The sequence below is a fragment of the Pristiophorus japonicus genome, chromosome 7 (genome assembly GCF_044704955.1).
Source record: "Pristiophorus japonicus isolate sPriJap1 chromosome 7, sPriJap1.hap1, whole genome shotgun sequence".
NCBI classification, from domain to species: domain Eukaryota; kingdom Metazoa; phylum Chordata; class Chondrichthyes; family Pristiophoridae; genus Pristiophorus; species Pristiophorus japonicus.
The window spans coordinates 209,951,097-209,969,419 of NC_091983.1; the positions used below are offsets into that span (position 1 = coordinate 209,951,097).

General features: G+C 45.5%; 1 protein-coding gene across 2 annotated transcripts in view; it reads left to right on the forward strand.

Moving 5' to 3' along the window:
- The window catches only part of anapc1 (anaphase promoting complex subunit 1), a 199,421-nt gene that overhangs the window by 73,960 nt on the left and 107,138 nt on the right, over window positions 1-18,323 (forward strand). For both annotated transcript variants that reach the window (XM_070885752.1, XM_070885753.1), the window contains exons 27-28: window positions 7,586-7,704; window positions 12,814-13,085. In XM_070885752.1, coding sequence (XP_070741853.1) covers window positions 7,586-7,704; window positions 12,814-13,085 — 391 coding nt within the window. The remainder of the gene's footprint in view (window positions 1-7,585; window positions 7,705-12,813; window positions 13,086-18,323) is intronic.

Sequence of the window (18,323 nt, forward strand, 5' to 3'; positions counted from 1 at the left end):
GTCTTTGTCTATCAAAGAGCTGGCACAGACTTGATGGGTTCAGTGGCCTGCGAACTTCTCTGGTTCTAGAATAATAAGCAGTGGTTGAAGATTCAAGAAAGGGAGAATATATCACAAAAATTATTCATAAAATGAGTGCCGTTGTGACTTACTCATTAATTTATGGAGATTATAACTTGGAAATACAAGGTGTTGCGCCAGGCATGGTTTTCTGATAGAACAAGGAGTGATCCTCCAGCAGGGGTCAGCTCCCACCTCCGATTCAGAAGGTTGTGGGTTCAAGTCCCACTCTAGAGATTTGAGCACAAGATCTAGGCTGACACTTCAGTGCAGTGCTGAGGGAGAGCTGCACTGTTGGATGTGTTTTTTGGATGAGATGGTAAACCGATGCCCCGTCTGTCCCCTCAGGTGGACATTAAAGATGCCATGAAGCTATTTTGAAGAAGAGCAAAGACCTTGTGTGCAAATTGCCTGCCGCGTTTCCTACAATTACAACAGTTTTTTATTCATTCACGGGATGTGGGCTTTGCTGGCATGGCCGGCATTTATTGTCCATCCTTAATTTCCCTTGAAGGTGAACCACCTACTTAAGCCGCTGCAGTCCATGTGGTGTGCCGTAGCGGTTGCTTGCTAGGCCATTTCAGAGCCAACCACATTGCTGTGAGTCTGGAGTCCCATATAGGCCAGACTCGATATGGACAGGACATTTCCTTCCCTAAAGGATATCTGTGAACCAGGTGTGTTTTTACGACAATCAAGTAGTTTCAATGTCACCATTACTGACACGAGCTTTTTATTCCAAATTTATTAAATTTAACTAAATTTAAATTCCAGACCTGCTGTGGTGGGATTTGAACTCGCGTCTCCAGATCATTAGTCCAGACCTCTGGAAATTCTAGTCCAGTAACTGTTCCCTAAACAGTGACTACACTTCAAAAGTACTTCATTGGCTGTAAAGCGCTTTGGGACCTCTTGCCATCGTGCAAGACACCATATAAACACAGTTCTTTCGGTCTATGAATGAGATCTAAAGTCAGTAATGAGGACTAAAGGACGGGCTCCAGTATTTCCTTTTCGATACCAGCTTCTTCTGCCACCAGTTTTCTCCCTGAAGGCATTGATCCCAGGCTGGGTTATGATTCCACAGACGGTAGCCACCCTCTAGTGTCTTCACCAAGTGGCCATTCTTGATGTGTGAGCCCAGACATAGTTGGTGGCAGGTGATTCAACCGTGGGGGAGCCTCACAGCCAAATTCACTTTTGCCCTCCCCTAACGCCCATGGACAGATCTCTAGTAGAAATCAAGAGTAGAAAAACCTTGCTGAGATGAACTAATCTGACACAGACCGGGGGAATGAACCTGTGACCTTCCTGTTCTGTATGGTTCAACGACTCACTGCTTTAACCGGTGATTACACCGAATTGGGAGAATCGAACTGAAACGTTTTGATCTGAACCTTGTTTTTGACAGATCTATTTACTTTCTGTGGTTTGGGCAGGGCTCTGATATAATGCACACCTCAGCAGAGCAGTTTATTGAATTCCAATAAACAGGAAATTACTGGTCTGCCCTTTTGTTCACCTCATTGTGACTTAGAAATGAAACACATTCCTGGTGGAAATTTTGGAATTTGCCCCTCATCTCTTTCCTTCCACCTCCATCTGCCACAAACCCACCACTTGGCTAGTAAAATGAAGCCAATAATTTCTGATTTATAATGCAGCCATTTTGAGAGAGGGCAGCTAACCTGTATTGCAAATTACAGACGAACATAAGAAATAGGAGCAGGAGTAGGCCATACGGCCCCTTGAGCCTGCTCCACCATTTAATACGATCATTACTGATCCGATCATGGACTCTGGTCCACTTCCCTGCCCACTCCCGGTAACCCCTTATTCCCTTTGTGACAAGGGATCATATTATTGCACCAATATTGTGCATCTTTATTTGGAGAGATGTTTAGTATTTTCCCTCTGATTTTGAGGCTTACGTCAATTGAAAATTTCCAAACTGATTTTCTTTCTTGGGCATGGGTATTCAGGATTGTGGAACCAAGGCGAGTAGACGGAGTTGAGATACAGATCCACCATTCAATTAGATCATGGCTGAACAGGCTCGAGGGGGTGAATAGCCTACTCCTGTTCCTGTGTTCATGGAAAACATAGAAATTTACAGCGCAGAAGGAGGCTATTTCAGCCTATCGTACCTGCGCCAGCCGACAAAGAGCCACACGGCCCTCGGTCAGCAGCCCTGAAGGTTACCTATAAACCAATGAACAATGGCGGAAAGGTAAAGAGCACCCAGCCCAACCAGTCCACCCGACACAACTGCGACACCCCTTACGCTGAAACATTGTACACTCCACCCCAACCAGAACCATGTGATCTCCTGGGAGAGGCAAAAACCAGATAAAAACCCAGGGCAATTTAGGGAAAAAAATCTGGGAAAATTCCTCTCTGACCCATCCAGGCAATCAAAACTAGTCGAGGAGATCACCCTGGCCGTATTCGATTCCCTGCAGTACTTACCATTATATCTGCGCCGGCCAACAAGAGGTTATTCAGTCTAATCCCAATTACCAGCTCTAGGTCCGTAACCCTGCAGGTTACGGCACTTTAAATGCCCATCCAACCATCTCTTAAAAGTGGTGAGGGTTTCTGCATCCACCACTCTTCCAGGCAGTGAGTTCCAGATCCCCACAACCCTCTGCGTAAAGAAGCCCCCCCGCCCCTCAAATCCCCTCTAAACCTTCCACCAACCACCTTAAAACTATGACACTCGCAGTAGACCCCTCCACCAATGGAAATAGACCCTTACTATCCACTATGTCCAGGCCCCTCAATATTTTGTACACCTCAATGAGGTCTCCTCTCAACCTCCTCTGTTCCAATGAGAACAAACCCAGCCTATCCAATCTGTCCTTATAACTAAGATTCTCCATTCCAAGCAGCATCCTAGTAAATCTCCTCTGCACCCTCTCTCGTGCAATCACGTCCTTCCTATAATACGGCGACCAGAACTGCACGCAGTACTCCAGCTGTGGCCGAACCAAAGTATTATACAATTTAAGCATAACCTCCCCGCTCTTATATTCTATGCCTCGGCCAATAAAGGCAAGCGTTCCTTGCTCTATGCGTCATCACGTGGCCACATCTGCCAGTGCAAGTTTCCTGTTGGTCGTTCGGGCCTATGCACGCGTACCCTCCAGTAACAGTGCCGTTAATTTTTTTTCCATTCATTCCTGGATAGAAACTCTTCCTTGATTCGAACAGGACCTGTGTGTGGGTACACCACCCTGTTCTTCATCACTATTGTCCTCCATATCTTTACAGCTAAGTTATCCTGATGACAACAGTAGCATAGTGGTGATAATGGGCTAGTAATCCAGAAGCCTGGACTGATGATCTGGAGGAAAGTTCAAATCCCACCACGGGGACTTAAATTCAATTAATTAAATAAATCTGGAATAAAGGCTGGTGTCAGTAATGATGACCATGAAACTATCGGATTGTCATAAAAACCCATCTGGTTCACTAATGTAGGGAAGGAAATCTGCCGTCCTTAACTGGTCAGGACTCCAGTCCCACAGCAGTGTGGTTGTCTCTTAATGGCCCTCTGAAATGGCCTTGCAAGCAACTCTAAGCCAATTAGCAATGGGCAATAAATGCTGGCCTTTCCAATCACACCCACATCCCGTGAACAAATTTTAAAAAAGAGACATCCAACTTTTTTTTAAAAATTAAGGCAAATGAGATAATCATTAGTCAGGATGGGGGAGTCCAAAACTAGCCATAAATCCAGTAGGAAATTTAGGAGCAACTTCTTTAGCCAGAGACTGGTTAGAATGTGAAACTCGCTACCACGAGGAGTAGTTGAGGCAAGTAGCAAAGATGCATTTAAGGGGAATCTAGTTAAATGCATGAGGGAGAAAGGAATGGAGGGATATGCTGCCGGGGTTAGTTGAAGTAAATAGAGTGAGCGGAGCTTGCGTGGAGCAGAAACTCTGGCATAGACCAGTTGGGCTGAATGGACTCTTTCTGTGCTGTAAATTCTTATGTGACTGGGAGAAATTTAAAACTCAGCAGAGGAGGACAAAGGGTTTGATTAGGGCAGGGAAAATAGAGTACGAGAGGAAGCTTGCAGGGAACATTAAGATGGACTGCAAAAGTTTCTATAGATATGTAAAGAGAAAAAGGTTAGTAAAGACAAACGTAGGTCCTCTGCAGTCAGAATCATAGAAACATAGAAAATAGGTGCAGGAGTAGGCCATTCGGCCCTTCTAGCCTGCACCGCCATTCAATGAGTTCATGGCTGAACATGCAACTTCAGTACCCCCTTCCTGCTTTCTCACCATACCCCTTGATCCCCCTAGTAGTAAGGACTTAATCTAACTCCTTTTTGAATATATTTAGTGAATTGGCCTCAACAACTTTCTGTGGTAGAGAATTCCACAGGTTCACCACTCTCTGGGTGAAGAAGTTTCTCCTCATCTCGGTCCTAAATGGCTTACTCCTTATCCTTAGACTGTGACCCCTGGTTCTGGACTTCCCCAACATTGGGAACATTCTTCCTGCATCTAACCTGTCTGAACCCATCAGAATTTTAAACGTTTCTATGAGGTCCCCTCTCATTCTTCTGAACTCCAGTGAATATAAGCCCAGTTGATCCAGTCTTTCTTGATATCCCGGGAATCAGTCTGGTGAACCTTCGCTGCACTCCCTCAATAGCAAAAATGTCCTTCCTCAAGTTAGGAGACCAAAACTGTACACAATACTCCAGGTGTGGCCTCACCAAGGCCCTGCACAACTGTAGTAACACCTCCCTGCCCCTGTACTCAAATCTCCTTGCTATGAAGGCCAACATGCCATTTGCTTTCTTCACCGCCTGCTGTATCTGCATGCCAACCTTCAATGACTGATGTACCATGACACCCAGGTCTCGTTGCACCTCCCCTTTTCCTAATCTGTCACCATTCAGATAATAGTCTGTCTCTCTGTTTTTACCACCAAAGTGGATTTATCCACATTATACTTCATCTGCCATGCATTTGCCCACTCATCTAACCTATCCAAGTCACTCTGCAGCCTCATAGCATCCTCCTCACAGCTCACACTGCCACCCAACTTAGTGTCATCCGCAAATTTGGAGATACTACATTTAATCCCCTCGTCTAAATCATTAATGTACAATGTAAACAGCTGGGGCCCCAGCACAGAACCTGGCGGTACCCCACTAGTCACTGCCTGCCATTCTGAAAAGTCCCCATTTACTCCTACTCTTTGCTTCCTGTCTGACAACCAGTTCTCAATCCATGTCAGCACACTACCCCCAATCCCATGTGCTTTAACTTTGCACATTAATCTCTTGTGTGGGACCTTGTCAAAAGCCTTCTGAAAGTCCAAATATACCACATCAACTGGTTCTCCCTTGTCCACTCTACTGGAAACATCCTCAAAAAATTCCAGAAGATTTGTGAAGCATGACTGGGAGAAATTTAGAACTCAGCAGAGGAGGACAAAGGGTTTGATTAGGGCAGGGAAAATGGAGTACGAGAAGAAGCTTGCAGGGAACATTAAGACGGATTGCAAAGGTTTCGATAGATATGTAAAGAGAAAAAGGTTAGTAAAGACAAACGTAGGTCCCCTGCAGTCAGAATCAGGGGAAGTCATAACGGGGAACAAAGAAATGGCAGACCAATTGAACAAGTACTTTGGTTCGGTATTCACAAAGGAGGACACAAACAACCTTCCGGATATAAAAGGGGTCAGAGGATCTAGTAAGGAGGAGGAACTGAGGGAAATCCTTATTAGTTGGGAAATTGTGTTGGGGAAATTGATGGGATTGAAGGCCGATAAATCCCCAAGGCCTGATGGACTGCATCCCAGAGTACTTAAGGAGGTGGCCTTGGAAATAGCGGATGCATTGACAGTCATTTTCCAACATTCCATTGACTCTGGATCAGTTCCTATCGAGTGGAGGGTAGCCAATGTAACCCCACTTTTTAAAAAAGGAGGGAGAGAGAAAGCAGGGAATTATAGACCGGTCAGCCTGACCTCAGTAGTGGGTAAAATGATGGAATCAATTATTAAGGATGTCATAGCAGCGCATTTGGAAAGAGGTGACATGATAGGTCCAAGTCAGCATGGATTTGTGAAAGGGAAATCATGCTTGACAAATCTTCTGGAATTTTTTGAGGATGTTTCCAGTAGAGTGGACAAGGGAGAACCAGTTGATGTGGTGTATTTGGACTTTCAGAAGGCTTTTGACAAGGTCCCACACAAGAGATTAATGTGCAAAGTTAAAGCACATGGGATTGGGGGTAGTGTGCTGACATGGATTGAGAACTGGTTGTCAGACAGGAAGCAAAGAGTAGGAGTAAATGGGGACTTTTCAGAATGGCAGGCAGTGACTAGTGGGGTACCGCAAGGTTCTGTGCTGGGCCCCAGCTGTTTACACTGTACATTAATGATTTAGACGAGGGGATTAAATGTATCTCCAAATTTGCGGATGACATTAAGTTGGGTGGCAGTGTGAGCTGCGAGGAGGATGCTATGAGGCTGCAGAGTGACTTGGATAGGTTAGGTGAGTGGGCAAATGCATGGCAGATGAAGTATAATGTGGATAAATGTGAGGTTATCCACTTTGGTGGTAAAAACAGAGAGACAGACTATTATCTGAATGGTGACAGATTAGGAAAAGGGGAGGTGCAACGAGACCTGGGTGTCATGGTACATCAGTCATTGAAGGTTGGCATGCAGGTACAGCAGGCGGTGAAGAAAGCAAATGGCATGTTGGCCTTCATAGCAAGGGGATTTGAGTACAGGGGCAGGGAGGTGTTACTACAGTTGTACAGGGCCTTGGTGAGGTCACATCTGGAGTATTGTGTACAGTTTTGGTCTCCTAACTTGAGGAAGGACATTCTTGCTATTGAGGGAGTGCAGCGAAGATTCACCAGACTGAATCCCGGGATGGCGGGACTGACCTATCAAGAAAGACTGGATCAACTGGGCTTGTGTTCACTGGAGTTCAGAAGAATGAGAGGGGACCTCATAGAAACGTTTAAAATTCTGATGGGTTCAGACAGGTTAGATGCAGAAAGAATGTTCCCAATGTTGGGGAAGTCCAGAACCAGGGGTCACAGTCTAAGGATAAGGGGTAAGCCATTTAGGACTGAGATGAGGAGAAACTTCTTCACCCAGAGAGTGGTGGAATTCTCTACCACAGAAAGTTGTTGAGGCCAATTCACTAAATATATTCAAAAAGGAGTTAGATGTAGTCCTTACTACTAGGGGGATCAAGGGGTTTGGCGAGAAAGCAGGAATGGGGTACTGAAGTTGCATGTTCAGCCATGAACTCATTGAATGGCGGTGCAGGCTCAAAGGGCCGAATGGCCTACTCCTGCACCTATTTTCTATGTTTCTATGTAAAGGATGGCCAATAAAGGGTAAGAGATAGGTCATTGTTTTTTTTACTCTTGTATATGTCTGCACGATATGGTTACTGTATATAACAGGAGTCAATGTGCTGTTGCACCCTGCAATTCATTTTCACATATCCATTACTAATTGTATAATCTTCTGACAGATTGCTACAGTTGTGCCAACGAACCATGGCCCTTCCTGCAGGAAGAGGGATGTTCACTCTGTTTTCCTACCATCCGGTGCCAACTGAGCCGCTTCCTATTCCAAAGTTAAATCTGACCGGTATGTATTTCTCATCCAAACCCATTAAATGTAGTGTTTGTCAATTTCTTACGGTGGTGTTCACTTTGATATCTTTCCTGGAAATTAGCCGATTTTGCTCTTTATAACCAGTTGTTTCTCGGTAACCTGCCTGGCACCTCACTGAAATAGTTAGGTTGCCGCACTGTCCTTTCACCTCGGTTTCATCAGGGTTTAGATCCGGACTAATACCGACAGTCGGCCCTCTCTGCTGGTTATAGACATCTTCTGTGTGACAGGCTTGTGCAATCTCAACTCGGTGCTTCGTGGGCATGGGTCCACAGCACAAAACTGCCTTCATTCATTCAAAGTTAACTGACGTACACCGCCAATCTTGTTTCAGATGAATCATGACGATGACTGATAAGGGAAATAAAGATATCACACTGGTGCAGTTGGGTTTGGGGTTACAGTATGCTGTTAAATTTGAAGAACCTTTCAACCGGCGCTTGTTCCCCACACCTCTTCCCCCTCCCCCTCTCTGCTCTTTTCCCTTCCTCGCTCCCGTCTTTCTCTCTTTCCCCCCCCCCCCCCCCCCCCCCCCCCCCGGTCCCTGTTTCCCCCCCCCCCCCCCCCGCCACCTGTCTTCCCCTGCCCCCTGTCTCCCCCTTAGTCTTCAACTTAATTTTTATATGCCAAGTCAAGAATTGTCTGTCAGATTGAAAAACGGTTAACGGTTGCAGATTTTATAAATATATATGAAATGGTTTCACTTTTACATGACTTTTCAAATGTGGTTGTACTGTTTCATTTGGTTAAAAGCAGATTTGTTAATCTACAATGTGCTTGTGTCCCTGAGTATTTGCATATAATTGGCTTGTACTGTATGAGACTTTCCTGTGCAATATTTGGTTATAACGTTTGACATATCCGATGAGTCGCACAATATTTGGGCAGTGGAAAAACGAAAATTTTAAATCCTTCAAAATATGACTCGTGCACCTCCCAGGAGTATTTTCTGCATTGGATTATTTGTGTACCGCTGCTCTCAATCATTCAAGAATCTGCTGAAGCATCGAGAAAAAATTTGCATGTGGCAGATGAAATTCAATACTGATAAGTGGTGCATGTGTATGAAGAAAATGTTTGATGAACGGCATTGGGCTAGCTGTGGGAACATGTTTTTCATTTGTTCTCAGGCTACGAGTGATGTTGGGAAGGATGCATTTAGTGGAATAGAGGGTTAAGCTGATAGGGTGAGATGAAAAGGGGTGGGTGGAGGCTCATGTGGAGCATAAACACCAGCATAGACCAGTTGGGCCGAATTACTTGTTTCCGTGCTATAGGTTCGATGTCATTCTACCCATCCCAGTGGCCCTGAGAAGGTGAGTATGGGCATTCTTGAACCGCCGTGGCCCTTGTGCCTATGGTGCTCCGACAAAGCTGTTGAGTGCAGAATTCCCGGACATTGACCCAAAACCAAGTCAGGATGCTGTATGATCTGATTAAGTGAATGCTTATGCCTAGTCAGCTGTGGCTCAGTGGGTAGCACTCTCGTCTCAGAATCAGAAGGTTGTGGGTTCAAGTCCTACTCCAGGGACTTGAGCACAAGAATCTAGGCTGACACTCCAGTGAGGTACTGAGGGAGCTCTGCACTGTTGGAGGTGACATCTTTCGGATGAGACATTAAACTCAAGTGAACGTAAAAGATCCTACGGCACTATTTCGAAGAAGAGCAGCGGAGTTCTTCCTGATGTCCTGGCCAATATTTATCTCTCCAATCAACATAACCAATAACATTATCACATTGCTGTTTGTGGGAGCTTGCTTGTGTGCAAATTGGGTGCCGCGTTTCCCACATTACAACAGTGACTACACTCCAAAAGTACTTCATTGGCTGTAAAGCGCTTTGACACATCCGATGGTCATGAAAGGCGCTATATAAATCCAAGACATTTTCTTTTCTTTAGTCATTGTGGAGCAGCAGTCAACAACCCAAATTGAATGCTGAGTTATGCGACAAATCAGTAGAGCACAAGTTTGAGGTCATCAAACTGAATCGGTATCGTACTCTGTCAAGCCACACTTCGAGCACTGAGTTTAGTTCTGGTCAGTTGGCATGCAAGGGAAACATCTCAGTCCTGGAAGCAGTGGAGAGAAGGATAAGAAGTCCCTTTCACTCACCACCCTTGACCTACATCGGCTACCAGTCCAACAATGCCTTGAATTTAAAATGTTCATACTTGTGTTCAAATCCTTCCATGGTCTCGCCCCTCCCTATCTCTAACCTCATCCAGCGGTACAACCCTCCGAGATCTCATCGCTCCCCCAATTCTGGCCCATGCGCATCCTTGATTTTCATCACTGCACCATTAGCAGCCGTGCCTTCAGCTGCCTGGAATTCGCTCCGTAAATTCTCTGCCTCTCTACCCTCTCCCCTCTTTTAAGATGCTAATTAAAACCTACCTGTTTGACCAAGCTTTTGGTCACATGTCCTAATGTCGTCTTTGGACTTGTGTCCATTTTTGTTTTATAGTTTTGTGAAGTGCCTGGGGACGTTGTACTAGGTTAAAGGTGCTATAGAAATGAAAGTTGTTATTGATCTCATGTCAGTGAGCTTGACTTACGAGGAGAGATTTAGAACAACTGATTCTTCACTCTTGAAAGGAGGCAAATAAGAGCGAACTTTAGAGAGGTTACATAAGATACTAAGTGAAATCGACAAGGTTGATCCAAAGCACTGCTTCGAGTTATACAGCGACTGCAGCACAAGGTGAAAAAAGGTACAAAGTGATTAAGGGCAAGTTTAGGATCCATGTCATGGTTTGCACACTGAGCAGTGAGTTCCGGAAGTTGACCCTCAGTCGTGCTGCAGTAGCTAATCTCAAGCCAGGACGATGAGTAAGTACTGCTGCAATTGGCTTCAGTAGCCCCTGAGGGGGAAATTGGGTTCCTGCTCCAAATCGGGATCGGCTGTGATACTCTGCCCCTAATAAAGAAAGACATGCATTTATATAGTGCTTTTCACGACCACCGGATGTTTCAAAGCGCTGTACAGCCAATGAAGTACTTTTTGAAGTATAATCACTGTTGCCGAACAGCCCGCTGATGTTCACCGTCGAGGCTCACACATGACTAATTGCCACTGGTCCAAGGTCATTGGAACCAGAGAGCAGAGGAAATATTTTACAAATATGAGTAACCTCAGAAAACTGAATGTTCCTTTTAGCTGATAAATATGCAAACGTCCTTCTCTGGTGAGTGCAACGCAAATGCTTGTTAATACCATTGTTATTACAGCTTGTCCTGACTTGACCCAGTTCAAAAAACATGATAGCTTCTGGACAAAATGTTCTCTCTTGCATCATACTGGTGTCTGGGAGCAGCTTTTGGGATTGCAATATAAATAGCTGCACTCAATTTAAAACTGTACTTCCCCCTTTGTTAAAAAAAAATATGAATTTTTAAAACATTACATAAAAACTCTGGGGAAACAAGCATGCATTGCAAATATATCTAGTCAGTGGGCAGGAGAGCGGGAGTAACACTGGAACATTTGGTCCAGGTCTTGAGGCAGGGAATGGAATAATCTGGAGGGAGGGCCCAGCAGCATTGGGCCAAGTGTCCTGATTGAAGGACTAAAGAAATGGGACGGGGTGGAGAAGGAAATAGGGAACTATCACAAAATAATATTGGTTGTAATTTTATTTCCAATGGTCTGGTGGAGCAGTAGTGTCACATGGAGGCTCACAACAATACCACCTCACCATCACGGACACAAGATATTTTATAATTCAAATAAATCCTGACGAAGGGTTTGTACTTGGGAGACGGGGAGCAGAGGATTTCTTTACGCTGCTCCTTTTGCTCGAGCTGTGGCCTTCACTTCCATGTGTTACGATTCAACAGTGTGGCATCATTTCAGGGAACAGGATTTAGGATAGCAACAGGGAAAAAGAAAGACTTGCATTTATACAGCATCTTTCACGACCTCAGGACATCTCAAAGCGCTTTACAGCCAATGAAGTACTTTTTGAAGTGTAGGAAACGCCGCCGCGAATTTGCACACAGCAAGCTCCCACAAATAGGAATGTGATAATGACCAGATCATCTGTTTTAGTGATGTTGGTTGAGGGATAAATATTGGCTTGGACACCAGGAATCTTTTGTGGCCATCTGAGAGAGCAGACGGGCCTCGGTTTAAAGTCTCATCTGAAAGACGGCACCTCCGACAGTGCAGCACTCACTCAGCACTGCACTCGAGTGTCACCTTGGATTATGTGCACAAGTCCCCCCACGTCAATGTCAGACACTATTACAAAAAAGTTACTTTTGCCCCAACAATATTCTTTCACCTCACCCCCAGAAGACTGCACTATTTAAAATGTTCCATTTCTCATACCAGCCGTTCTTGTGACCTCTCAAGTGTGACTGATGACGTAGTGCCAATTGTGTTAAATTAAGGGCAGTTTTGTGCTGTGTACTGCAGGAACCTGATTGGGACTGACCAAACTCATTCCACATTGTACTCTTGTAACGATCGAAATACTCTTTTTCATCCCATCATTTTGGACTGGATCCAAATCCAGCTTCCAGAGTTTGAAGAGTGAAGTGCGAATACTTTCTCTTTGTTCCGCTACTTCAGATATTCTAAATGTTAAATGTTGAATCTTACAGTTGATGCAGCGTGCCGTCCTGCAGTGTAAAACACATTCTGCCTCTAATTCTATTTCTGTTTGATTTAAGACTCTTCTACCTGCTCATATCTGCTTCTTTGGCTTAGCGTCCATTTTTTTGTCTCACTGCATTCCTGTGAAGCACCTTCACATGCTTTTGTACATTAATAATTGCAAGTGTTACACTATTACATTACAACAGTGATGACACTTCAAAAGTACTTCATGAGCTGTGAAGTGCCTTGGAACGTTTTACTATGGTAAAGGTGCTATATAAATGCAAGTTGTTGTTGAGGTTGTGATAGATGCTATATAAATGCCGGCATGGAATGGTTGTGCCGAATGGCCTGTTTGTGCTGTATATTTCATGTAATTATTCTATTTTACTTGGCGCTTTACTAAAAGCTGCTTGTGAGAAATAATCCATTGCTTCCCGTGCTAATTGGCGCCGTGCGGTGTTGTCTCTGATTATTAGGGCGAGCACCTCCTCGAAACACGACAGTTGACCTGAACAGCGGCAACATTGACGTGCCACCCAACATGGCCAGTTGGGCCAGCTTTCACAACGGGGTGGCTGCTGGACTGAAGATAGCGCCGGCTTCCCAGATAGACTCTGCCTGGATCGTGTACAACCGACAGAAAAACACCGAGCTGACCAACGAGTACGCTGGCTTGCTAATGGCGCTGGGGCTCAACGGGCACCTGAGCAAACTGACTACGATGAGCATTCATGACTACCTCAGTAAGGTAGGCGATGAGCGCGCAGAAAATGTTTCCCGTTCACGGCAACTCCTGCGTCGCAGTGGATTGAAGCAGGCTGTCTGGCGCGTTGGGTAAATCAACCAAATCACTGGTACTTCAAGTATCAAACGTCTCCCGGCCGGGGCACAGTTTTCCTGTCTACTTATGGTTTCCAATGCAGAAACTCTTTTTAAAATTGTATTGTGGCAGATATTTGTCGGCTGCTATTTTACTGGTGACTAGAATTATCTGAGGATCCTTGCCTGACTCGTATTGGTAAAGTCAACATGTAACGGAGATTTATGCACCAGGGTTCAGTCCCTGGATTCTGCTGACTCAGCTGATCTCTGCCAGGTGACCTCGGAGCCCACGGGCCAGGAGCATCCAAAGTCGGCCAAGGTTCCTGCTCCTGATTTCTACCTGGTGACTCTTGCTTGGAACTTCACGGGTGAGGGCAGGATGAGGCTCAGCTGCCGCGACACAGCCCGCTGAGAGCCAATCTTCAGGGCACAGCACAATTCCGGGTCACTTTCATGCACAATTGATCACTTGAACGAGGTATCGGGGATTAGGAGGTGGTGGTCACAGCCTGTCAAACCATATATGTCACAGCAAGGTTCAGGACCTTTGTAAGAGGAAAGGAGGAAATAGGAATAGAAAGGGCAGGGCTGAGGGAGAATACAATCAGAGTAAAATAAAGGCTGTGGTTGAAGCTGTGGCTAAAAAGGTAGGGCGCTTAGTACTATTGACAGAATTGTGTCTCTATTGATTCAGTAAGAATGCGTGTGCAAGCAACTATCTGGCACTTTCATTCGTCAAGTTCTGGTGTCATGTGCCTGAACTGAATCAACACTGTCATATAAAAATAGGTGCATAGGCCATTCGTCCCTTCGAGCCTGCACCGCCATTCAATAAGATCATGGCTAATCATTCCCTCAGTACCCCTTTCCTGCTTTCTCTCCATACCCCTTGATCTCTTTAGCCGTAAGGGCCATATCTAACTCCCTCTTGAATATATCCAATGAACTGGCATCAACAGCTCTCTGCGGCAGGGAATTCCACAGGTTAACAACTCTCTGAGTGAAGAAGTTTCTCCTCATCTCAGTCCTAAATGGCCTACCCCTTATCCTAAGACTATGTCCCCTGGTTCTGGATTTCCCCAACATCGGAAACATTCTTCCCGCATCTAACCTGTCCAGTCCTGTCAGAATCTTATACGTTTCTATGAGATCCCCTCTCATCTTTCTAAACTCCAGTGAATAAAAGCGCAGTTGATCTAGTCTCTCCTCATATGTCAGTCCAGCCATCCCTGGAATCAGTCTGGTGAACCTTCGCTGCACTCCCTCAATAACAAGAACGTCCTTCCTCAGATTAGGAGACCAAAACTGAACACAATATTCCAGGTGAGGCCTCACTAAGGCCCCGTACAACTGCAGTAAGACTTCCCTGCTCCTATACTCAAATCCTCTAGCTATGAAGGCCAGCATACCATTTGCCTTCTTCACTGCCTGCTGTACCTGCATGCCAACTTTCAATGACTGATGAACCATGACACCCAGGTCTCGTTGCACCTCCTCTTTTCCTAATCTGCCGCTATTCAGATAATATTCTGCCTTCGTATTTTTGCCACCAAAGTGGATAACCTAACATTTATCCACATTATACTGCATCTGCCATGCATTTGCCCACTCACCTAACCTGTCCAAGTCACCCTGCAGCCTCTTAGCGTCCTCCTCACAGCTCACACCGCCACCCAGTTTAGTGTCATCTGCAAACTTGGAGATATTACACTCAATTCCTTCATCTAAATTGTTAATGTATATTATAAAGAGCTGGGGTCCCAGCACTGAGCCCTGCGGTACTCCACTAGTCGCTGCCTGCCATTCTGAAAAGGACCCGTTTATCCCGACTCTCTGCTTCCGTCTACCAACCAGTTCTCTATCGACGTCAGTACATTACCCCCAGTACCATGTGCTTGGATTTTGCACACCAATCTCTTGTGCGGGACCTTGTCAAAAGCCTTTTGAAAGTCCAAATACACCACATCCACTGGTTCGCCCTTGTCCACTCTGCTGGTTACATCCTCAAAAAATTCCAGAAAATTCGTCAAGCATGATTTCCCTTTCATAAATCCATGCTGACTTGGACCGATCCTGTCACTGCTTTCCAAATGCGCTGCTATTTCATCCTTAATGATTGATTCCAACATTTTCCCCACTACTGATGTCAGGCTAACCGGTCTATAATTACCCGTTTTCTCTCCCTCCTTTTTAAAAAAAGTGGTGTTACATTAGCAACCCTCGAGTCCATAGGAACTGATCCAGAATCGATAGACTGTTGGAAAATGATCACCAATGCATCCACTATTTCTAGGGCCACTTCCTTAAGTATTCTCGGATGCAGACTATTCGGCCCCGGGGATTTATCGGCCTTCAATCCCATCAATTTCCCTAACACAATTTCCCGCTTTATACGGATATCCTTCAGTTCCTCCTTCTCACTAGACCCACTGTCCCCTAGTACATTCGGAAGGTTATTTGTGTCTTCCTTCGTGAAGACAGAACCGAAGTATTTGTTCAATTGGTCTCTCATTTCTTTGTTCCCCATTATAAATTCACCTGAATCCGACTGCAAGGGACCTACGTTTGTCTTCACTAATCTTTTTCTCTTCACATATTTATAGAAGCTTTTGCAGTGAGTTTTTATGTTCTCTGCAAGCTTCCTCTCGTACTCTATTTTCCCCCTCTTAATTAAACCCTTAGTCCTCCTCTGTTGAATGCTAAATTTCTCCCAGTCCTCAGGTTTGTTGCTTTTTCTAGCCAATTTATATCCCTCTTCCTTAGTTTTAACACTATCCTTAATTTCCCTTGTTAACCCCATTTTATTTTTACTCCAGACAGGGATGTACAATTGCTGAAGTTCATCCATGTGATCTTTAAATGCTTACCATTGCTTATCCACCGTCAATCCTTTAAGTATCCTTGACCTGTCTATTCTAGCCAATTCGCGCTTCATACCGTCGAAGTTACCTTTCCTTAAGTTCAGGACCCCAGTTTCCGAATTAACTGTGTCACTCTCCATCTTAATAAAGAATTCTACCATATTATGATCACTCTTCCCCAAGGGGCCTCGCACAACAAGATTACTAATTAGTCCCTTCTCATTACACATCACCCAGTCTAGGATGGCCAGCTCTCTAATTGGTTCCTCGACATATTGGTCTAGAAAACCATCCCTAATACACTCCAGGAATTCCTCCTCCACCGCATTGCTACCGTTTTGGTTAGCCCAATCAATATGTAGATTAAAGTCACCCATGATAACCGCTGTACCTTTATTGCACACATCCCTTATTTCTTGTTTGATGCTGTCCCCAACCTCACTACTACTGTTTGGTGGTCTGTACACAACTCCCACTAGCGTTTTCTGCCCTTTGGTATTCCGTAGCTCCACCCATACCGATTCCACATCATCCAGGCTAATGTTCCTCCTTATTATTGCATTAATTTCCTCTTTGACCAGCAGCGCCACCCCGCCTCCTTTTCCTTTCTGTCTATCCTTCCTAAATGTTGAATACCCCTGGATGTTGAGTTCCCAGCCTTGGTCACCCTGGAGCCATGTCTCCGTGATGCCAATTACATCATATCCGTTAACTGCCACCTACGCAGTTAATTCGTCCACCTTATTCCAAATACTCCTCGCATTGAGGCACAGAGCCTTCAGGCTTGTCTTTTTAACACACTTTGCCCCTTTAGAATTTTGCTGTAATGTGGCCCTTTTTGTTTTTTGCCTTGGGTTTCTCTGCCCTCCACTTTTACTATTCTCCTTTCTATCTTTTGCTTCTGTCTCCATTTTATTTCCCTCTGTCTTCCTGCATCGGTTCCCATCCCCCTGCCATGTTAGTTTAACTCCTCCCCAACAGCACTAGCAAACACTTCCCCCTAGGACATTGGTTCCGGTCCTGCCCAGGTGCAGACCGTCCGGTTTGTACTGGTCCCACCAGAACCGGTTCCAATGTCCCAGGAATTTGAATCCCTCCTCTTGCACCACTCCTCAAGCCATGTATTCATCTGAGCTATCCTGCGATTCCTACTCTGACTAGCACGTGGCACTGGTAGCAATCCTGAGATTACTACTTTTGAGGTCCTACTTTTTAATTTAACTCCTAGCTCCCTAAATTCGTCTCGTAGGACCTCATCCCATTTTTTTTACCTATAGCGTTGGTACCTATGTGCACCACGACAACTGGCTGTTCACCCTCCCTTTTCAGAATGTCCTGCACCCGCTCCGAGACATTCTTGACCCTTGCACCAGGGAGGCAACATACCATCCTGGAGTCTCGGTTGCGGCCACAGAAACGCCTATCTATTCCCCTTACAATCGAATCCCCGTCACAAAAGCTCTCCCACTCTTTTTCCTGCCCTCCTGTGCAGCAGAGCCACCCACGGTGCCATGAACATGGTTGCTGCTGCCCTTCCCTGATGAATCATCCCCCTCATCAGTACCCAAAGCGATGCATCTGTTTTGCAGGGGGATGACCGCAGGGGACCCCTGCAATACCTTCCTTGCACTGTTCTTCCTGTTGGTCACCCATCCCCTATCTGGCTGTGTTCCCTTTACCTGCGGTAAGACCAACTCGCTAAACGTGCTATTCACGTCATTCTCAGCATCGTGGATGCTCCAGAGTGAATCCACCCACAGCTCCCGTGCCGCAATACGGTCTGTCAGGAGCTGGAGGCGGATACAATTCCCGCGCACGTAGTCGTCAGGGATACCGGAAGCGTCCCACATTGTACAGGAGGAGCATAACACGTGTCCAAGCTGTCCTGCCATGACTTGGCCCTTAGATTAACTTAATTTGGCAACAACAATGCTAAATGTTACTTACTGATAAAGAAAGAAAACGAAAAGCTACTTGCCAATCACTTACCCCCTTGGCTGTGACGCCACCTTTCGATTTCTTACTACTTTTTTGCCTCCCTGCTGCAGCTGCACCATCACGCCTCCACCGACTCACGAACTCCCGAGCCTCTCCTCAATGCTGGGCCTTTTGTAGGCCGCCTCGATCTCCCCACTCCGCCTCCGCCGACTCACGAACTCCCGAGCCTCTCCTCAATGCTGGGCCTTTTGTAGGCCGCCTCGATCTCCCCACTCCCCACTCCGTCGACTCACAAACTATCAACGGCTCATTTAACATAACTATTTTGTTAAATTTAAGTTCGTTTCATTTTAGCATTACCTCTC